Source organism: Hordeum vulgare, chromosome 5H (genome assembly GCF_904849725.1).
Source record: "Hordeum vulgare subsp. vulgare chromosome 5H, MorexV3_pseudomolecules_assembly, whole genome shotgun sequence".
Lineage (NCBI taxonomy): Eukaryota > Viridiplantae > Streptophyta > Magnoliopsida > Poales > Poaceae > Hordeum > Hordeum vulgare.
In genome coordinates this window covers 548,293,860-548,310,510 of record NC_058522.1, presented here as the reverse complement: position 1 = coordinate 548,310,510, position 16,651 = coordinate 548,293,860, and the positions used below count along the sequence as shown (strand labels likewise).

Below are 16,651 nucleotides of genomic sequence, written 5' to 3'. Positions count from 1 at the left end.
CGCACCATCCGCCACCAATGTTGATGGAATCGTGCTCTCCGACGGAGAAAGAAGCTGGCTTCACGGAGATCAACGACGCGGCGACAAACACGTCCTCGCATGCCGCCATCAATGAGGAAAAGTAGAAAATAGAAGGTTGTCGTCCTTGGGTCCCAGGAAGCCATCGTCGTCGCGACGTCGACGTGCACTTAGTCCGTGACTTGCCCGCTCTCGCAGGCCACCATTGTCCCCCCACCCCCAAAACCAACACAACATCTTTGCTTCACGGAAGCGGGGCACTCTTCCCCTCCGGCAGACACGTATTGCTTTGGTGCCATTCCAATGAGCGCAGTTGCCAAAAAGTCGTCCTTTCGTTGAAGCATATACATCCCAGGCTCATTCTAATCCGTTGAGTGGACTGTCGGGCATGAGCAAGGGAGACCCGTAGAGGCCGGTCGTAGACTAGTCAAGGGTATCCGTGTCGTGGAATGGATATTCGTCGGCGTCGGACATCGACTACCTTATTCTAGTGTAATTTTTAGTTGAAAAATGTTCAAAATGTAATGAATTTCGTTGGATTATATAAAATCACTGTGTTTGCACGAATTTCATCTCGTTAATACAAACAATGGTCAAAATATATACGAACATCATTGGATGACCGGCTCCCGCATCCTAGTCCATGGACAGACGGACTCGCATGCGGGAGCAAATATGCGGGCCAGCGTTGAAGATGGGTGAAGAGCACATCTTTAATTATGTAAAACATCATTATTAAAAAAAACATGACACAGATGTTGCACAACGAAAATGTCACCACAATTCAAGACACGGTCTTATTCTGAAAAGCACGTTTAAGAGGACGACTGCCCTCAATGAAAAGAAATGGAGAGTCTTTATCGACGGAGAGAAATAAATGGCCTTTACCATTACCATTTTGGATTGGATGGGAAGAACAACAAGGATATCCTTTAAACAGCCAAAGGAGCGATCAGAAAAGAACCAATGCTCATCATTCTTGTCACGTCGATGGTGCAGAAGGTAGATAAGAATGGACCAAGTTGCAGTCGAGCGTGTCATGTCACTGGTCGCCGTTAACGTACAGGAGCTCCGTAGCGCATATGCTGAATTCAAATTAGAGGAGGTGCACCTGCCATCTCCATTACCTTTCCCCCAAATCAGTGGGGAAATGGAAATGAAAAGAGAAAAAACATTTATGTGGTGGTAGGTGAGCCAGTAGGTCGCTGTGCCACTCTTATCTCTAGTAATGGATTAACATGGTTCACATTTGTATGCTTCAAAATTGAGAGAAAATGCTGAATTGAGACTAGCACAGAAGGTCTTTTTTAATGGAACCAACGCATTCGGATTCAAGCAATAGACTTTGACATTGATGCTTGCATTTTTTTGAAATTATTTCAGGATTTTCAAATATGCTCGTTTAGCGAGGGAAGACAAGTGATTGGCAAAAAAATAACCACTTCAGGTGTATGCATCCCACAGAACTATCACTTTTAAAAAACTGACCGAAAACTACTAAAATTTCTTAATTTTATGACTAAAAACTACCAAATTCAGATAATGGTCAGTTAAACGATTTAAACACGTTTATGACATGCAGGACCCACTTTGTCATGATGATGTGGTGGCAAAGTCAACTATGTTTATTTTAATCGTTAGGTTAACCGTTATTACAGATGGATCTCACACATGATTCTTCTTCCTCCTCTCTCTATCTTTCTTTGGTATTTTCACAAACGGCTCGTGTGCATCATTGCCGGCTACCTCTCCCCATCGTAGCCACCCCCACTGTCGCCCTATGCTGCTTCCACCCCCTCATGCTCCGGTGGCCTTTGTGGTCATGTGCTCCGATGGCCTTCCATGTCGGAGGGTGCCGGAGGAGAAGCCTCTGTTATGCGTGCGTATAGCCGGAGAATTGTTTTGAGGCCATCCTACCTTTTCTTCCTAATAAAGTCCACTAAGCAAAAAACTTAAGGAAAACTCGTCTAAGCACTTGTACAATGGTGTTTGGAGGGACATTCGAAAAAAGTAAACCGATTTTTATTTGAGCGTCGATACATCTTCATCGTTTTGTTTCAAAAAAAAATAGACATGCTATTCTTTTCCATGCCTCACGTTGGCGTCGGTGTTGGTCTGCCTCGTTTCTTGTGTCACTAGGGCTAGGGAGGTGTGATGAGTCCCGGGCCTTGTTAGTAGGAGGGTTTCAATTCTATGCAATATAGAAAGTTGGTGCACATATCAAAAATATGTTCAAATAAATAAATAAATACAAAAGGTAAGATAAGATAGGATAAGCAAGGCTGCCCGCCCCACCGGCCTTCCAGGAAGCCTCCATTTCAGACTAAATCAATAAAAGTGCAATCTATTTTCAAAAAGGAAAGGCAAGAAGAAAAAGCAAAAACTCATATCCCTAAGACCTTGTTCGATGCGAAGGGTTTGAGGAGGTTTGTAGGGGACTGACAAAAAAACAACCACTTCAGGTGTATGCGTCCCACAGAACTATCACTTTTACAAAAGTGACCGAAAACTACTAAAATTTCTTAATTTTATGACTAAAAACTACCAAATTCAGATAATGGTCAGTTAAACGATTTAAACACGTTTATGACATGCATGACCCACTTGTCATGATGATGTGGTGCCAAAGTCAACTATGTATTTTAACCGTTAAGTTAACGGTTATTACAGGTGAATCTCACACGTGATTCTTCTTCCTCCTCTCTCTATCTTTCTTTGGCATTTTCACAAACGGCTCATGTGCATCATTGCCAGCTACCTCTTCCCGTCGTACCCACCCCGGTGCCGCCCTATGTTGCTTCCGCCCCCTCATGTTCCAGTAGCCTTTGTTGTCATGTGCTCCGGTGGCCTTCCATGCTGGAGGGTGCCGAAGGAGAAGCCTCCGTTATGCGTGCGTATAGCCGGAGAATTGTTTTGAGGCCATCTTACCTTTTCTTTCTAATAAAGTCCACTAAGCAAAACCTTAAGGAAAAGTCCTCTAAGCACTTGTACAATGGTGGTTGGAGGGACATTCGAAAAAATAAACTGATTTTTATTTAAGCGTTGATACATGTTCATCATTTTGTTTAAAAAAGAAAAACAGGCATGCTATTTCTTTTTCATGCCTCACGTTGGCGACGGTGTTGGTCTGCCTCGTTTCTTGTGTCACTAGGGCTAGGGAGGTATCCTTGTTAGTAGTAGGGTTTCATATTTATGCAATATTGAAAGTTGGTGAACATATCAAAAATCTGTTGAAATAAATAAGTAAATACAAAGGGTAAGATAAGATAGAATAAGCAAGGCTGCCCGCCCCACCAGCCTTCGAGGAAGCATCCATTTTCAGACTAAATAAATAAAAGTGCAATCTGTTTACAAAAAGGAAAGCCAAGAAGAAAAAGCAAAAGCTCATATCCTTAAAAGAAGAAGAATATAAAAGAATAAGGAAGAGAAATGAACCAACTTATAATTGGATGATTAGATGAACAATGGTATCTTCAACCCATCAAAATTCAAGTGCTAATACTCATATTATTTACAGATTCATTTCAAAAGAAATGTCGATGTGTATTTAATAAAACAAGACGTTTTCATCCACAACGACACGTCTGCAAAGGTAAGTATATGTACGTTTATACGAGTGTTTACGTCGTTTCTGTGTGATGCCGTGATTGCCTTAAAAAAAAAAAGTAGGGAGAGAATAAATTCACGTTCCAAAATGCGGAAAAGGGAAGGAGAAATCCCGCGTGCGCCGGCGCGGAGCCGTGGACTCGTGATCGCCTGCTGACTCACCTCACCATTTTCCCTTTTACCATCCAATCCCTGCTCTTCCTCCTCCCCAAGCGAAACCCAACACCAACACCACACCGACCAGAGGGAGGAAAATTCCCGATCAAACCCTCGAATCCTCCGCGAAATCCCACCCACCGGATCGGGACATCCGACGCCCCGGCCGCCGGACTCCTCTCTCTCTCGCACGCTCGCATGGAGCGCGTCTTCTCGGTCGAGGAGATCCCCGACCCGTTCTGGGGCCAGCCGTCGCCGCGGCCGGCGGCGGGGGCGCCGGCCGCCGGAGGGGCCGGCGCCATGAACCGGTGCCCGTCCGAGTGGTACTTCCAGAAGTTCCTCGAGGAGGCCGTGCTCGACAGCCCCGCCGCCGACCCTAGCCCGATGTCCGGTGCTAGCGGAGCGGAGGTCAAGCGGCCTGCCGCTTCCGCGGTGGCGGTGGCGGGGACGGCGACGGGCGCGGCGGTGGACCCGGTGGAGTACAACGCCATGCTCAAGCAGAAGCTCGAGAAGGACCTCGCCGCCGTCGCCATGTGGAGGGTACGGCCGTCGGCTCTTTATACCATCTTGTTAGGCGTTTCGGATGCTACGGCCTGCTCCGAAGTGTTTAGCCGTTTTTAGATCGGTCATCGTGCTTCGCTTATGCTACCAGTAATGTCTTCTCACGGCGTCTGTGATCTGCAGAGCCCTGCATTGCCTGCTCGGTTCTAGCAATCTGTAGATGATGTACAATACGACTGGTTCAGTCCCCGCCTTGCCTATGATATTCTAGCATCTGCCGCCTTGGCTATGATATTCTAGCATCTGCGATCTGGATGGTTTCGGGCAAAATCTGTCTTCATAGTGCATCATTTGTCCCCAAAAAAAATAAAAAAACAAAAAACAAAATGGTTTATCCTTATGTGTGGGCATTGGCTAGAATAGAGATCACAGAGTGTGCTGCGAGTTTGATGATTCTGTGAATTTCTGAGTATTTGGGTGTCCAATGCGGCTACCATTTTACCACTTTTTGGTGAGCGTTTGGGGGCTCAATTTGAGTCCCTGTCATAAAGCGGGTGTGCTTGTGCTTTAGCTGGCTGATGATGTCACCTTTATATTTGTCTTCTGTCTGTTTCCAGTTTTAAGACCAATGAAATTAGCTTGTCTTGTACTCCCTCCATCCCATAATATAAGATCTTGTTACATCCAATATGTGAGTAAACTGGATGTAATAAGATCTTATATTATGGGACGGAGGGAGTATATTCTAGGAAATCATATGAGCTTTTGATTTTTTACTCCAGCACATCAATAATTTGTTTTGTTCGTTAATCAGAACTTCTCTCCTTGAGTTTCCCCACTAAAGATGTGTTGTTAAGTTGTTTGTCTTTTCCTCTTACTGTTATGATATTGCAACTGTAGCCTTTTCAAAGAACTAACCCTAAAACACTCAATCGGGGGGAGGGGGGAGACAGCCCCCTGGGGGGAAATTTAGAAGGTAAGGGAACTGCATCAAACACGCTCATGTGGGGAGCTGGCACTACAGGTGCCAGTGAGGGGGTTTTGTATGTGAGACCCAGGCATTGAACCCGGGTTGGCCGACCCTCTATAGGAGGCGTTACCTGGAGCTGGATAGTGTGTTCGCTTCTAAGAACTAACCCTATATTTAAAAGGACAAATTCATGTGCATTTTTATTTTATTTTTAATGCATTTCTGTTATTCTGCTCATTTGTCATACTAGCTCGTGTCATTTTCGTCCGCATTTTCATTTTATAATGCATTTCTGTTATTCTGCTCATTTGTAATACTAGCTCATGTCATTTTCGTCCGCAGGCCTCTGGTGCCATGCCTCCAGAACGTTTTGCAGCTAGTCCGTCATTGCCAAATGCAGATGTTCAGCATATAGGCACTATTAATCCCATAGGAGGTACTTATCTTCTGGTAACATCTTTGAACTAGTTAGGAACCTGCGGTAGGGAATGAACTACCGTGCATACCATATTTTCTTAATAATTCTTAAATCTTTGATTTGTTACATCTTTTCCCTGATTCTCATAAATCTGGCAATATTCTTTTTGAAGTGAACGGTATTAAATTACATTTCTTGGAATCTTGTTAAAACATTTCTTTGCTTGCCTGCTGGCAAGCGTGTTTATGGCTATCCTTTTTTCGCAGCCTAGGGGGGCACACTCAGTATCCTGTTTTGAGTTCTCAGAAGAAATCATCCTGTTTTTTCCTTGAGCAGATAGACTTCACAGTTTAACTGAGTAGTGTAAACCATAGTTCCCTGGAATCGTGTTATATGCCATGTTGTGAAACATAAACAGAAAAGCATATTCTGTGATGCTGACATGACATGCCTGGCTTTTGGACACATATCAGGTAATGTGGTTCCACTTCAAAACAAGCTAGCTGGTGGCGCAAGCGGGGTGTCGGGTCCACATCTGGTACAAAATGCTGATGCCCTTGTAAAGCAAGCCGCTAGCTCTTCTTCGCGGGAGCAGTCAGAAGATGATGATATGGAAGGAGAAGATGAGATCACTGGGAATGGGGTCCCTACTGATCAAAGACTGCGGAGGAGGTAATCATTTGTACCTTCTTGTGATTATATGCACCATCATGTTGTCTCATCATGCATGAATGCCCCTTTTCCTCAAGTTAGCCCTTCCTTTAGAATCCCCCCTCATTCATCCCTTTGCCATGTTACACAGAGTAATTCGTATGGGTGTTCTTATCTTGGCTATAGGCATAGCTCGTTGCTTATATGATTTATGATTGTTCAATGGACAAGTTAATGGTTAAAAAAAGTATCCATATCATATTTGTTAGATGACTTGTCTGATACTGACGGAGTGATGGTATCAAGTAGAATAAAAAAGATCAGAATGGCCTGCTTAGTACATGACTGAAAATGATACCACGGTTAGATACAAGTATGCACAGCGCACAAGGCATATAGGTTGCACAATGGCATTTGGGTCTTTAGTAATGTCAAATTATTGAAGTGTACATCATGGTATGCTGGTTTGCGCTTTGGTACTCCCTCCGTCCCAAAAAGCTTGTTTTAGATTTAGTGTTAGTCTGTTAGATACATCCGTATCTAGATAAATCTAAGGCAAGCTTTTTGGGATGGAGGTAATATATTTTTATCCTGAATAGTGTAACTCCTGATGTTGTGCCGGGGTCTCTCTCTATGACGCTATTGAGCGTCCACTTCTTGGATATTATGCTAGCTTCTTGACTGGTTCCAGGAAGCAATCCAATCGGGAATCGGCCAGGCGTTCAAGAAGCAGAAAGGCAGCTCACCTGAATGAACTCGAAGCACAGGTTTGACAATTTACATTGTTGTTTCTTGACTGGCAGTGGATTCTGAAAAAGGCGCCTAATGAGTTTTTGTTGTGGATGGCTCGTTACAGGTATCACAGTTAAGAGTTGAAAACTCCTCGCTGTTAAGGCGGCTTGCTGATGTTAATCAGAAATACAATGGTGCTGCTGTTGACAATAGGGTGTTAAAGGCGGATGTTGAAACCTTAAGAGCAAAGGTACGCTCCTTTATTATATGCCTTATCTGCTATGCATCTGCGTCTATTGGATTGGCCACCTAGTCTTGTTCCAAATGGCATGCCCACCTCAGACCGCACAATACCTAGTTTTTAGAGAAAGAATACGCTGCCAGTGTATCCTATAGTCTCTATGTTGGCCATTCATTGTCTGCTCTGAACATACTTCCACACCAAATTTTGCAGGTGAAGATGGCCGAGGACTCGGTGAAGCGGGTGACAGGCATGAGCGCTCTGTTCCCTGCAGGGTCCGACATGTCATCTCTCAGCATGCCCTTCACTGGCTCTCCATCAGAAGCCACCTCCGACGCTGCCGTCCCGGACGACCTGAGCGCTTACTTCTCCACAAGCGAGGCTGGTGGTAACAACGGATACATGCCCGAGATGGCTTCCTCGGCTCAAGAGGATGACAACTTCCTCAACGAGACCATGGATACCAGCAAGATGGGCAGACCCGACTCGCTGCATCGTGTGGCGAGCCTGGAGCACCTCCAGAAGAGGATGTGCGGCGGGCCAGCTTCGTCCGGATCGACCTCGTAGGAGCGGCCACCTCCTCGGGGCCATGAAGTCCAAGAAACTATTGTTGGGCAGACGTATCTTGGTGGTGGATGTTGATAATCCTATGCTATTTGTTCATTGGCTGTGACCTCTAGTGTCCTCGTCGCTATGTTTCTGGAACACAGCAGATTTAGTAAAACTGTGCGTTGTCATTGCTGCCGGGTGAATACTTTGGATGGATGTGGTTTCTGGCACCTGCTTTCCTGTTTATCTATTTTCGACGAACATTAATAGTCAAAAGAAACTTAACAAACGGGATCCTAGCTGAAAAGAAGCATCAGGTGAAGACTATCATCTCAATGACGATGCCCTTGGAACTTCATCATTTGGATCTCTATGAACCTTCATCCTGATAGCCTGGGAGGGAGGAGGTTTTGACTCGTCATTATCGATGATTATACTTACAAGATGTGTTTGGGTGTTCTTTCTTTCTCTAAGACAAAAGATGAAACACGTCAAGGAATCTCAACGTCCACATAAACGATGAGATATTGGCAAAGTGAAAAAGGCACCGAGTTCAAGAGTAAAGACACCTTATGAACCAAGATCTTCATCTGTAGAAACTGCATGAGACTGGATCAACTCCAACAAATCTTTATACATGGCATTAGAAATTCGCTTACCATAGGATACAAAGGAACTTGGCAAACGTGGCTGAAAATTTCTACAAGAATCCTATCCAACAGAATTCCTATGAAATTCCTCCAAACCAAAGAAGGTCCGAATATATGGCAAGCTAGCAACAATACACCCACGGATCGGCAAACCTTTGATATTCACCTGAATACCAAAGAATACCCCTGGCACGGCACCAGAAAGCATCCAGAGCAGTTCAGCAAAACAGGTGCAAGGTTGATTGCAAATGACGCTGTGAATGATGACAGTATAGAAGCACACTTTGGAGAAATGCCCAAACCAAGGGATTCCATTGCCCATTACGGCAAAAATGTAAGGTCCATCACAGTCTGTTCAGAAAATCGTGCGCACTACGGCTTAAGAAAACAGATCCATATATGAGGTTTGTTCGCAAGCGAACAACAACCAATGAATGAGGCCACACCTCGTAAGAACATCCTAGCATCTACAAAAGTACATAAATATATCCATGTTACAACAAACGCTAAGCGCAAGCGCCAGACGCCAGAATGCCCGTCCCATCATCAGCCAAAATGAGTCCAAGGCGCAGCACATGTGCCATGGCGACCGTCATCAAAAGAAAGCCCATCCAACCACATGGATGAAAGACCCAAAACTATCCTCTTGTTTTTCTATCTTTTTTTGGTGGTGATGTTTTGTATCTCCACTGCAGAAACAAAGCCATGTGATCAGTCTGATCTTGGGCGATTGGAGTTCTTGTGAGAGTTCTTGTGCAGTGGCAGCAGCGAGCGGCTGCCACGTTTCCTTCTAGCAAAGCAACGCCAGTAAAAAAGCCAAAACAATAGCAATAGCGATATGGGGATCGCCCATCTGCAGACACAAAGGGTAGCTTATTAGAAAAGAAGGCGGACTGGATAATATATGGTGCTACTTATATATTTACATAACATGGGGATAAAAGTCTACCTGTCCAGATCGAGAAGTGGACTGTACACGATGGTTTCCCAGGAAGAAACGATGATGTGCCAGGCTGGATTATAGTACAACGATTCCGCTGACCAGAACATTCTCGTATAAGTTTCTAGGAAGATGAACATCACCCAAGCAGCAATTTCAAGTAAAAAGAACTTGATGACAAAGCGCCCAAGCACGACCATGACCAGAGCGAAGGTCACCAACCAATTGAAGAGTTTGTTATTGTACTCCTTGATGAAAAGAGCACGAGATTTGAGGAGCATCTGGATACAATACCAAATTGGAGTTCAGTTAGATATTAATCATATTTTTCAAAGAACTGAAGTACATTGATGAGGAAAGCCAGATAAATAACAATTTACAGAATCTATGATCTGATTTTGAAGCATGGCATATCAACATGCCATGCCAGGGTTTAAATGACAGATGCAAAGAGCTGAAGCATGAGTTTTATTTTGGGATGTTTCTCAAGGCTTAATGCCATGTTCATTAGTCTGCATGGTTCTTTTGCTATTCAAGGAAACAGTAGCGCTGTGCTATAAGGTCGCAAATATTAGCCTTACCCATGGGAGAAAATGTTGCCGATATGGGAATGCATGAATCTCTAGCACAATAGCTACATGAGATGAAATTTGATACCGGGCAATGAATGAATAACAGAAAGGTTTCATAGTTTTAAATAGCCGGTTATAGCCCCGCTATAATCTCGCTATAGCCTTTTCAGCAGGGTGCCGCTAAATGGTTTCAGGTACAAATGGCATGCTATAGCCCGCTATAGCTTATTTGGAGGTCCGCCGCTATTTGGCATAGCCCGCTATTTAGAACACTACTTTCAACAATTGTCTATAAATCTGCATAAGTGCTGCTGTATCCGCTTGTCATGCAATTGCAAAGTATGTTCGGAATAAAAGACAGACCTTTGACATCCTATGCTCGTATCTTTCCCTTGCAGGCCCCACGCATTCTGTTACAAACGTCCGATTGCAGTAAAAAAAACCTGCATTGAACTTTGCCATGGAAGGAAGTTTCAAGACTTGAAGGTGATCCATTTGATCTTCACATTCCGAGAAACGTGCTTCGCAAAGCTTGGATGATTGATACTCATTAGCTAGAAGGAAGCTTTTGTACACCTACAAGGTACACCCTGTAAGTATGTAAATATATTATATTGAGTGGAAGTTTATTACAAGGCATGTAAGAAATGGCACAAAAAGCAACAAAAAAATAACAAAAAGGATTTGAGAATCCAGAATCCACATGAAGATCTGTATCACCATATTACATATATTATGTTCATACCACAAGTCCATATCAAAGGAGCATTTTGTAATTCAGTCTAAAGTGCAGCAAAACATTGATACCGTTTGAAAACTACGTGCATTTAAATACCCATTACATCGGAACAACATAGAACTATTAACGAACCTTTTTAATCTCATCTTCAAGCTTGAGGACTGACTGTACAGCATGATGCTTACCAAAGTGCTGTTTATCAAAGAGCATTTTGGCTTCATCATTTGCCACCTCATGAATTTGCTGCAGTTTCTCCACCGGTACAGGTAGACCTAAGCCCTCCAGTTTTTCCTTATACACCTTCAGACAGCGTTCAAGAATAGCCTTGTTGAAAATTTCAACAAGAGATCCTGTTGATGGAATCTCTCCTTTATTCAAAGCTTCAAGTATCTGAAACATAAGAGGAACCGTTACTCTAAGAAACTAATTTTATCCTATTTATGTCAATAGCAACCACATCAAGTATCTTACCTGCTGCAGAAAGGACACAAATTCCTTTCCATTCAGAGTTTTTCCCTGCACAAATTTAGGTTTAATTATGGATCCAACAACCTGCTTCAATTGCTCTCGCCTTGTTACGTATAACGGCTCAAGCTCTTTGTCCTCCATGTCACATAGCTTTGTTCTTTGTAGATGAGGCTGTAAATAACAATAAGCTGCATGATGTCAAAAAAAGGATATTGAAAGCAAATTTTAGAGAGAGTTTCTAATATCAAGTTTTCAATGTAGGTTTTCAAAAGTTGTACCAAAAGCTTAAAAATGAATTTTCCCAAGCAAGCTTTGCCGAAACCCTCTTGGAAATGGTTTTGCTTTTGAAAAAAGGTTCAAAAAGAAGATTTTTCTATCGTTGGAGAGTGTTGATGCGTTTCACTTCCAATAAGTGTTTCAGACCTAAGCTTCTGAAAAGACCTTTTACAGGAAATATTTCAACATAGATGCTCAAAATAAAAATTGAAAACAAGCTTGTAGAAATACGCATTAAAAGAAGTTCTGAAATAATTTATGAGATTGTCACTCCAGTTCGGGAATATGGTTTTAGCTAGTTTTTGCAATTACATTTCGGAAGAGAAACTTTGAAAGTAATCGTCCAAAGACTTTGTGCTCTCAATTGTATTTCCCGAGGGAGGTTTTATAATGAAAATAAGCTTCATAAACAAGATTACAAGATCTTTAAGTAAGTTAACGGCTATCTTAACTAAAGTTTGAACCTAGATCCAATTTAGCATAAATGCACCTGGGGCAAGCTAAAAGCAGTGCTGTTGTTGCCCATAACCGCCAACGAATCTCTGATTTGATTGACCTAAAAACACATTAGGAAAAAAACTGTATCAGAGTTTGGATTTCAATATCTCTTTGTAAGAAACTGTAGACTCATAGATAACCGTACCTCATCAATATATTTGTTCCCTGAAGAAATAGACACAACAAAAAAGCATGTCAGTTGAACTGTACATAAGACTTTCTCAGCTAAAATATCGTTAATTGAACTAACCATTAGCATTAGGCACCCGTTGGAGGGCTTCATTGACCATTTGTTGAACTGATTTTCCTTCTGTTAAAAAAAAATGAAGTACTCTCAGAAGACATTTCTATGTATTAGCACGAGTGGATACAAAAGTAGTAAGCAAAATATCAGATACTTGAGACAGATGATAAGAGAAGTGCATAACTCAAGTGCATCATTTCGCCCAACACTAGCACAACATCATCTAATACACAGCAAAATCTGAATACTTAACAGCTTAAATACAAAAAAAATTGACACCACGGCAGTGGTAAATGACCCCAATAACATAGGTCAAGTAAAACATATTGTATGCAAATAAACCTTCATCATCTCATAAAGAGGTGAGCTGCTAGGAACAGGAATGAAATGAATGATACTCCCTCCGTCCGAAAATATTTGTCATGAGAATGGATGTATCTAGATATATTTTCGTTCTAGATACATTCATTTTTATACATTTGTGCGACAAGTCATTCCAGACGGAGGGAGTATGTGATTACTCATGGTGCAATAACAGATGGTGCACTAATTACAGTCCATGGTTTGATGTGCTATCAATTCTGCCTATTAAACTGGCATAAGCTATGCTTGGTGAACCCCCTATAAACACGTTGCCACCCAGACAAATTGGTCATATACTTGTCTGTGGTTTATCACATGCAGTACATAATAATGGCCATTAGTCATATATTTGTTAAGTTCAGACGCTAATTCGATTTTTTTTATTCATGCTCAGAGCAACAACTATTTAAGAAGTAACTTACGCAGGAAGTCCCTCTGGATAAGCCAGAGAAGCTTTGCTGGCTCAAAAGCAATCTCTTCCCCCTGATGCAATTCAGAACAAGAAGCTCTGTTAATAGTTAAACATATTCCTGTTACGCCGATATCAATTAAAGAAAATAGAATATTACCTTCACTCTGCTCGCCACAAGTAGCAAACAAATTTTGAGGGAAAATGTCAGCGTTAGAAAATATTAAATTGCAAATAAGAACAGAAAGAGAAATCAAACCTTCCATAGAACTCTTCAGCTATTTCAACAGCAAATGAGAGCCTCGATATATCAGCTTCACGCACCTGCAATGTGCAAAGTCACGATAAATAAAATTTTATGCTCATACACACACACATAGGGAGGGAGGGAGGGAGGGAGGAAAGGAGAGAGCACCGTCTCAGGAAGGTTATAGATAAGCACAGAACTTAAGACTGTCGCCAAAGCAAATATCCTGCCCAAAGAAAAATATTCCAACACAGTATGATTTTCAGTCCTAGAAAAAGTAAATCAGAAAAAGGCAAGCAGCACACATCGGAGCACAAACCTATCGTCGTATACATTGGACTTCCCAACACTCTCAAATCCTTCTGTGTCAAGATAAAGGACAGATACTTTGGTGCCATCAACATCCATCTCAACAGGTTTACCCCAAATCCATATACCTGCAACAAGAGAATAGGTATGATCATAAGTTTATAAACTTCCCTCAGCAAGTAGACAATACAGGTACAAGAACATGAATTCACACAAAAAATCACCTTTAGTTTTAGTATCCCGCATATGACCAACTCCAAAACCTGCATCATCAAGTTTATTAATTTCTCATTAGTCCTGGAATGCATTTCATCGAATCCATGGCTACTACTAGGAGGAGACAAGCACCATCTACCTTTATCACATGATAAGGAGAGAAGTTGGTTCAAAAGAAACGACTTTCCAGATCGATATGGACCGATGACCTGCGTTGGGCAAACAATTGGCAGACATTAAGATGGTGCTTTGGCGTTATTCAAAAAATGAAAAATGAGAAAGAGTATAATCTCTTCCAACTAATAACCCAAACTTACACCAACAATAGCGATAGGATTTTCGATCCTTCGAATGGCCTCAAGACCTTGTTCTGACAGACGGAGTTTAGTGTGGCCATAATCTGGCTCCACGATCGGAAACCTGCACAGGCATAACTGGTTAATACGCAACAGGTAGCCAATTCGATAAAAGTCTAGCACATAATGAGCACAGCTATGTCTTTCATTATTTTCAACAGAATGCTGGTAAGCGTATCCGTAAACGAAGTTGTGTGCTTCAGGGTTTAATTCCTAAAAAGGTAGCCAATCCAGTGCTGCTGTGAATGAATCCTTCGGTGTGGTTTCTCACTGTACACACTGTGAGTGTCCAGTGTATCATCATCTAAGAACAACCGCCATTCGCATAAAAGGAAAAAATGATGACCTTCTTGCTAATATAGCAATGTTCTACGGAAACTACAGGACATCGGGGCCTAATGCATTGCATCACTAAATTGAAAGAAGAAAAGTAAACAAAACAAGCAGCAACCGTCATCAATCAACTCTAAAGCAAGCATAATTCATCAAATTAGTTACTGTACAATTGAAGCTCGGTTGCGGCGGTTGGCAATGGCTCATGGGTATACAGTAACAAAATGACCTTGTTCATGTCCAGGTCGTAATGTAACAACCATGTACTCCCTCCGTTCCTAAATATAAGTCTTTTAAGCGATTTCACTAGATGTCTACATACGGAGCAAAATGATTGAATGTACACTCTAAAGTATGTCTATATACATCCGTATGTAGTCCACTAGTGAAATCTCTACAAAGACTTATATTTAGGAACGGAGGAAGTATTAGCATGGCCTCGTCCATGTACTAAGCCACGATGTATGAGTACCAACCACAGTATTATTCCTCGACATCTCACCAAACTTGTTTTGTATGTAATGAATGAATACATCTTTCTTTTCGAAAAGGGGAATGAGTGAAGACATGAGAAGCACATGGCATGAAACGAGGTGGGACTGAGGAAGGAAGAGACGGCAAACAGGATTAGCATTGCAGGAACCGCGGAACGCTTTCCCATTCTTACTACTCTAGGACAGCGTATCACCCCGTCGCGTGTATCAGCAAAAGCATTCACGGTTCCGGCAATGGCCGCACGTGCATGGGAGGAGAGCTAGAGGGCCGGCGGCAGACGGAACGCCACATTGTGCAATTTCTCCAAAGCAATAAAAATGAATACAGTACGTGCTACTAAATCCGTTTGGACGCCGCTGAGCGGCACGGCACGGCACGGCACAGGCAACCGCAATCGACAGCACCGACGGGGCATGTAAGCAAGGAGAGACAGGGGTCGAGGAGCGGGACTCACGCGCGGTCGAGCTCGTCGGGATCGGGATCTCCCGCGGCGGCGGCGGCGGCGAGGCAGAGCAGCGCCACCGCGCAGATCCCCGGGCCCCACCGGCGGCCCATCCCCGCGTCCCGTCCCGGCGCCCCCTCCCCGCCTCAGATCTCCGCCCGCGCGCCCCCCAATGCGGGGCGGCAATGGCCGGCGGGAGGCGAGGGCACCACCCGTCAAGACGTCGCCGCGAGGGGGCAAGAGGGATCCGGAAATGGGGAGGGGGGGAGCTTGGCGAGCGATCGGTGGGGATCTGATCTGGGGCTCTGGCGGACGGGGGGGACGCGACGCGACGCGACCTCGGGGTTGCTTCGGCGAGGGGGAACGGGGTTGGTGGTGGTGGTGGTGGCGCCGACGACGAGGTCGCTGGCTCGATCGAGAGGGGAGGGGAGGTGGAAGATTTTCGGGGAGAGGGAAGGAAATCAAATGATTTTAATGTCGTCGTCGTTATTAATCCCATTTGTTTAAGGCGCGCTCGCTGTGATGGCATTTTTGTGCGAGTGGGTGACGTTTTCTTTTTCACTCGCAAACAAAAAAAGGTGACGTTTTCTTTTTCCGGGGCCCGGTAGTCAGGGGAGCTGAGCCTGAGCGGGAGCACGGCTCCGACGACCTCGCTCGCGGCACGTGGAGCCGGGCGGGCCCGCGCGGCAGTGGCCTTCCGATGATGCGGGCACGGCCGGTTGACTTGCCTGCCTCATGCTCCGTCGAGTACTCCCTCCGTACAAATAAAGATGCTGATCGCATAAAAAAAACAAAAAGAAAAGAAAAATGCTACGTTCCGGGTTCCCTCAACGAGCAAAACGTGCTCTTAGCCGGACGCCTCAACTGACACCTCGTTCAGTGACCGAAGAGAAAAGAAAAAAAAATGACTTAACTGTACCCCTCATATATCATTCTTATACGTTCGGACTGTCCGCGAACTCTAATATCCATCTCAAATATAGGGAGGATATGAGGGCTCGCGGACGCGGGCCAGTCCGTCACATAAGACACGACCCCATGCGAGATCACCTTTTTCTTTTCTTTATTCATTCTTTTCTTTTTCTCTTTCTCTCCACCAATCACGTGTAGGTGATCAAACATATAAAGAAGAAAATGAGGAATGTGGTTGCGCGGACACACAAGTAGGTAACATTTTTGGTCATTGACTAGGCGCATCCACGGGCGTTTAGTGGGTCATATTTGTTATGTCCGGTTGTAGATGGCATGGGCC

The 16,651-nt window shown here is 43.7% G+C and overlaps 2 protein-coding genes across 3 annotated transcripts; one reads left to right on the top strand and one right to left on the bottom strand.

Moving 5' to 3' along the window:
• Nucleotides 1-3,730: 3,730 nt before the first annotated feature.
• On the top strand, nt 3,731-8,032 carry LOC123452718 (bZIP transcription factor RISBZ2-like). Its single transcript, XM_045129429.1, has 6 exons — nt 3,731-4,320; nt 5,594-5,687; nt 6,143-6,341; nt 7,012-7,087; nt 7,177-7,302; nt 7,507-8,032. Exons 1-6 carry the CDS (start codon nt 3,979-3,981, stop codon nt 7,858-7,860), a joined length of 1,191 nt encoding a protein of 396 aa, XP_044985364.1. The 5' UTR covers nt 3,731-3,978; the 3' UTR covers nt 7,861-8,032.
• Nucleotides 8,033-8,775: 743 nt separating this feature from the next.
• Nucleotides 8,776-15,899, bottom strand: LOC123452717 (guanylate-binding protein 4-like). Of its 2 annotated transcripts, XM_045129427.1 has the most exons (17): nt 15,412-15,889; nt 14,091-14,193; nt 13,913-13,982; nt 13,782-13,820; nt 13,568-13,685; nt 13,417-13,474; nt 13,261-13,325; nt 13,162-13,168; nt 13,015-13,075; nt 12,236-12,295; nt 12,131-12,150; nt 11,978-12,043; nt 11,215-11,382; nt 10,876-11,133; nt 10,368-10,580; nt 9,442-9,713; nt 8,776-9,345 (listed from the first exon to the last, which is right to left on the bottom strand). In XM_045129427.1, the coding sequence occupies exons 1-17, from the start codon at nt 15,510-15,512 to the stop codon at nt 9,204-9,206; spliced, it is 1,821 nt and encodes a 606-aa protein (XP_044985362.1). In that variant the 5' UTR covers nt 15,513-15,889; the 3' UTR covers nt 8,776-9,203. The 2 variants fall into 2 exon arrangements, with proteins under 2 accessions (XP_044985362.1, XP_044985363.1); XM_045129428.1 differs by lacking the exons at nt 8,776-9,345; nt 9,442-9,713 and having other exon boundaries at nt 10,448-10,594; nt 15,412-15,899.
• Nucleotides 15,900-16,651: the final 752 nt, after the last annotated feature.

Bases quoted from the DNA above. Each gene is read 5' to 3' on its own strand.
- LOC123452718 (XM_045129429.1), top strand. From the start codon at position 3,979: ATGGAGCGCGTCTTCTCGGTCGAGGAGATCCCCGACCCGTTCTGGGGC. The intron at 5,688-6,142 runs GTACTTATCTTC...GACACATATCAG, and splicing joins CACTATTAATCCCATAGGAG to GTAATGTGGTTCCACTTCAA. The intron at 7,303-7,506 runs GTACGCTCCTTT...CAAATTTTGCAG, and splicing joins TTGAAACCTTAAGAGCAAAG to GTGAAGATGGCCGAGGACTC.
- LOC123452717 (XM_045129427.1), bottom strand. From the start codon at position 15,512: ATGGGCCGCCGGTGGGGCCCGGGGATCTGCGCGGTGGCGCTGCTCTGC. The intron at 13,821-13,912 runs GTAGATGGTGCT...TTGATGATGCAG, and splicing joins CTCCTTATCATGTGATAAAG to GTTTTGGAGTTGGTCATATG. The intron at 11,134-11,214 runs GTAAGATACTTG...CTTATGTTTCAG, and splicing joins TTGTGTCCTTTCTGCAGCAG to ATACTTGAAGCTTTGAATAA.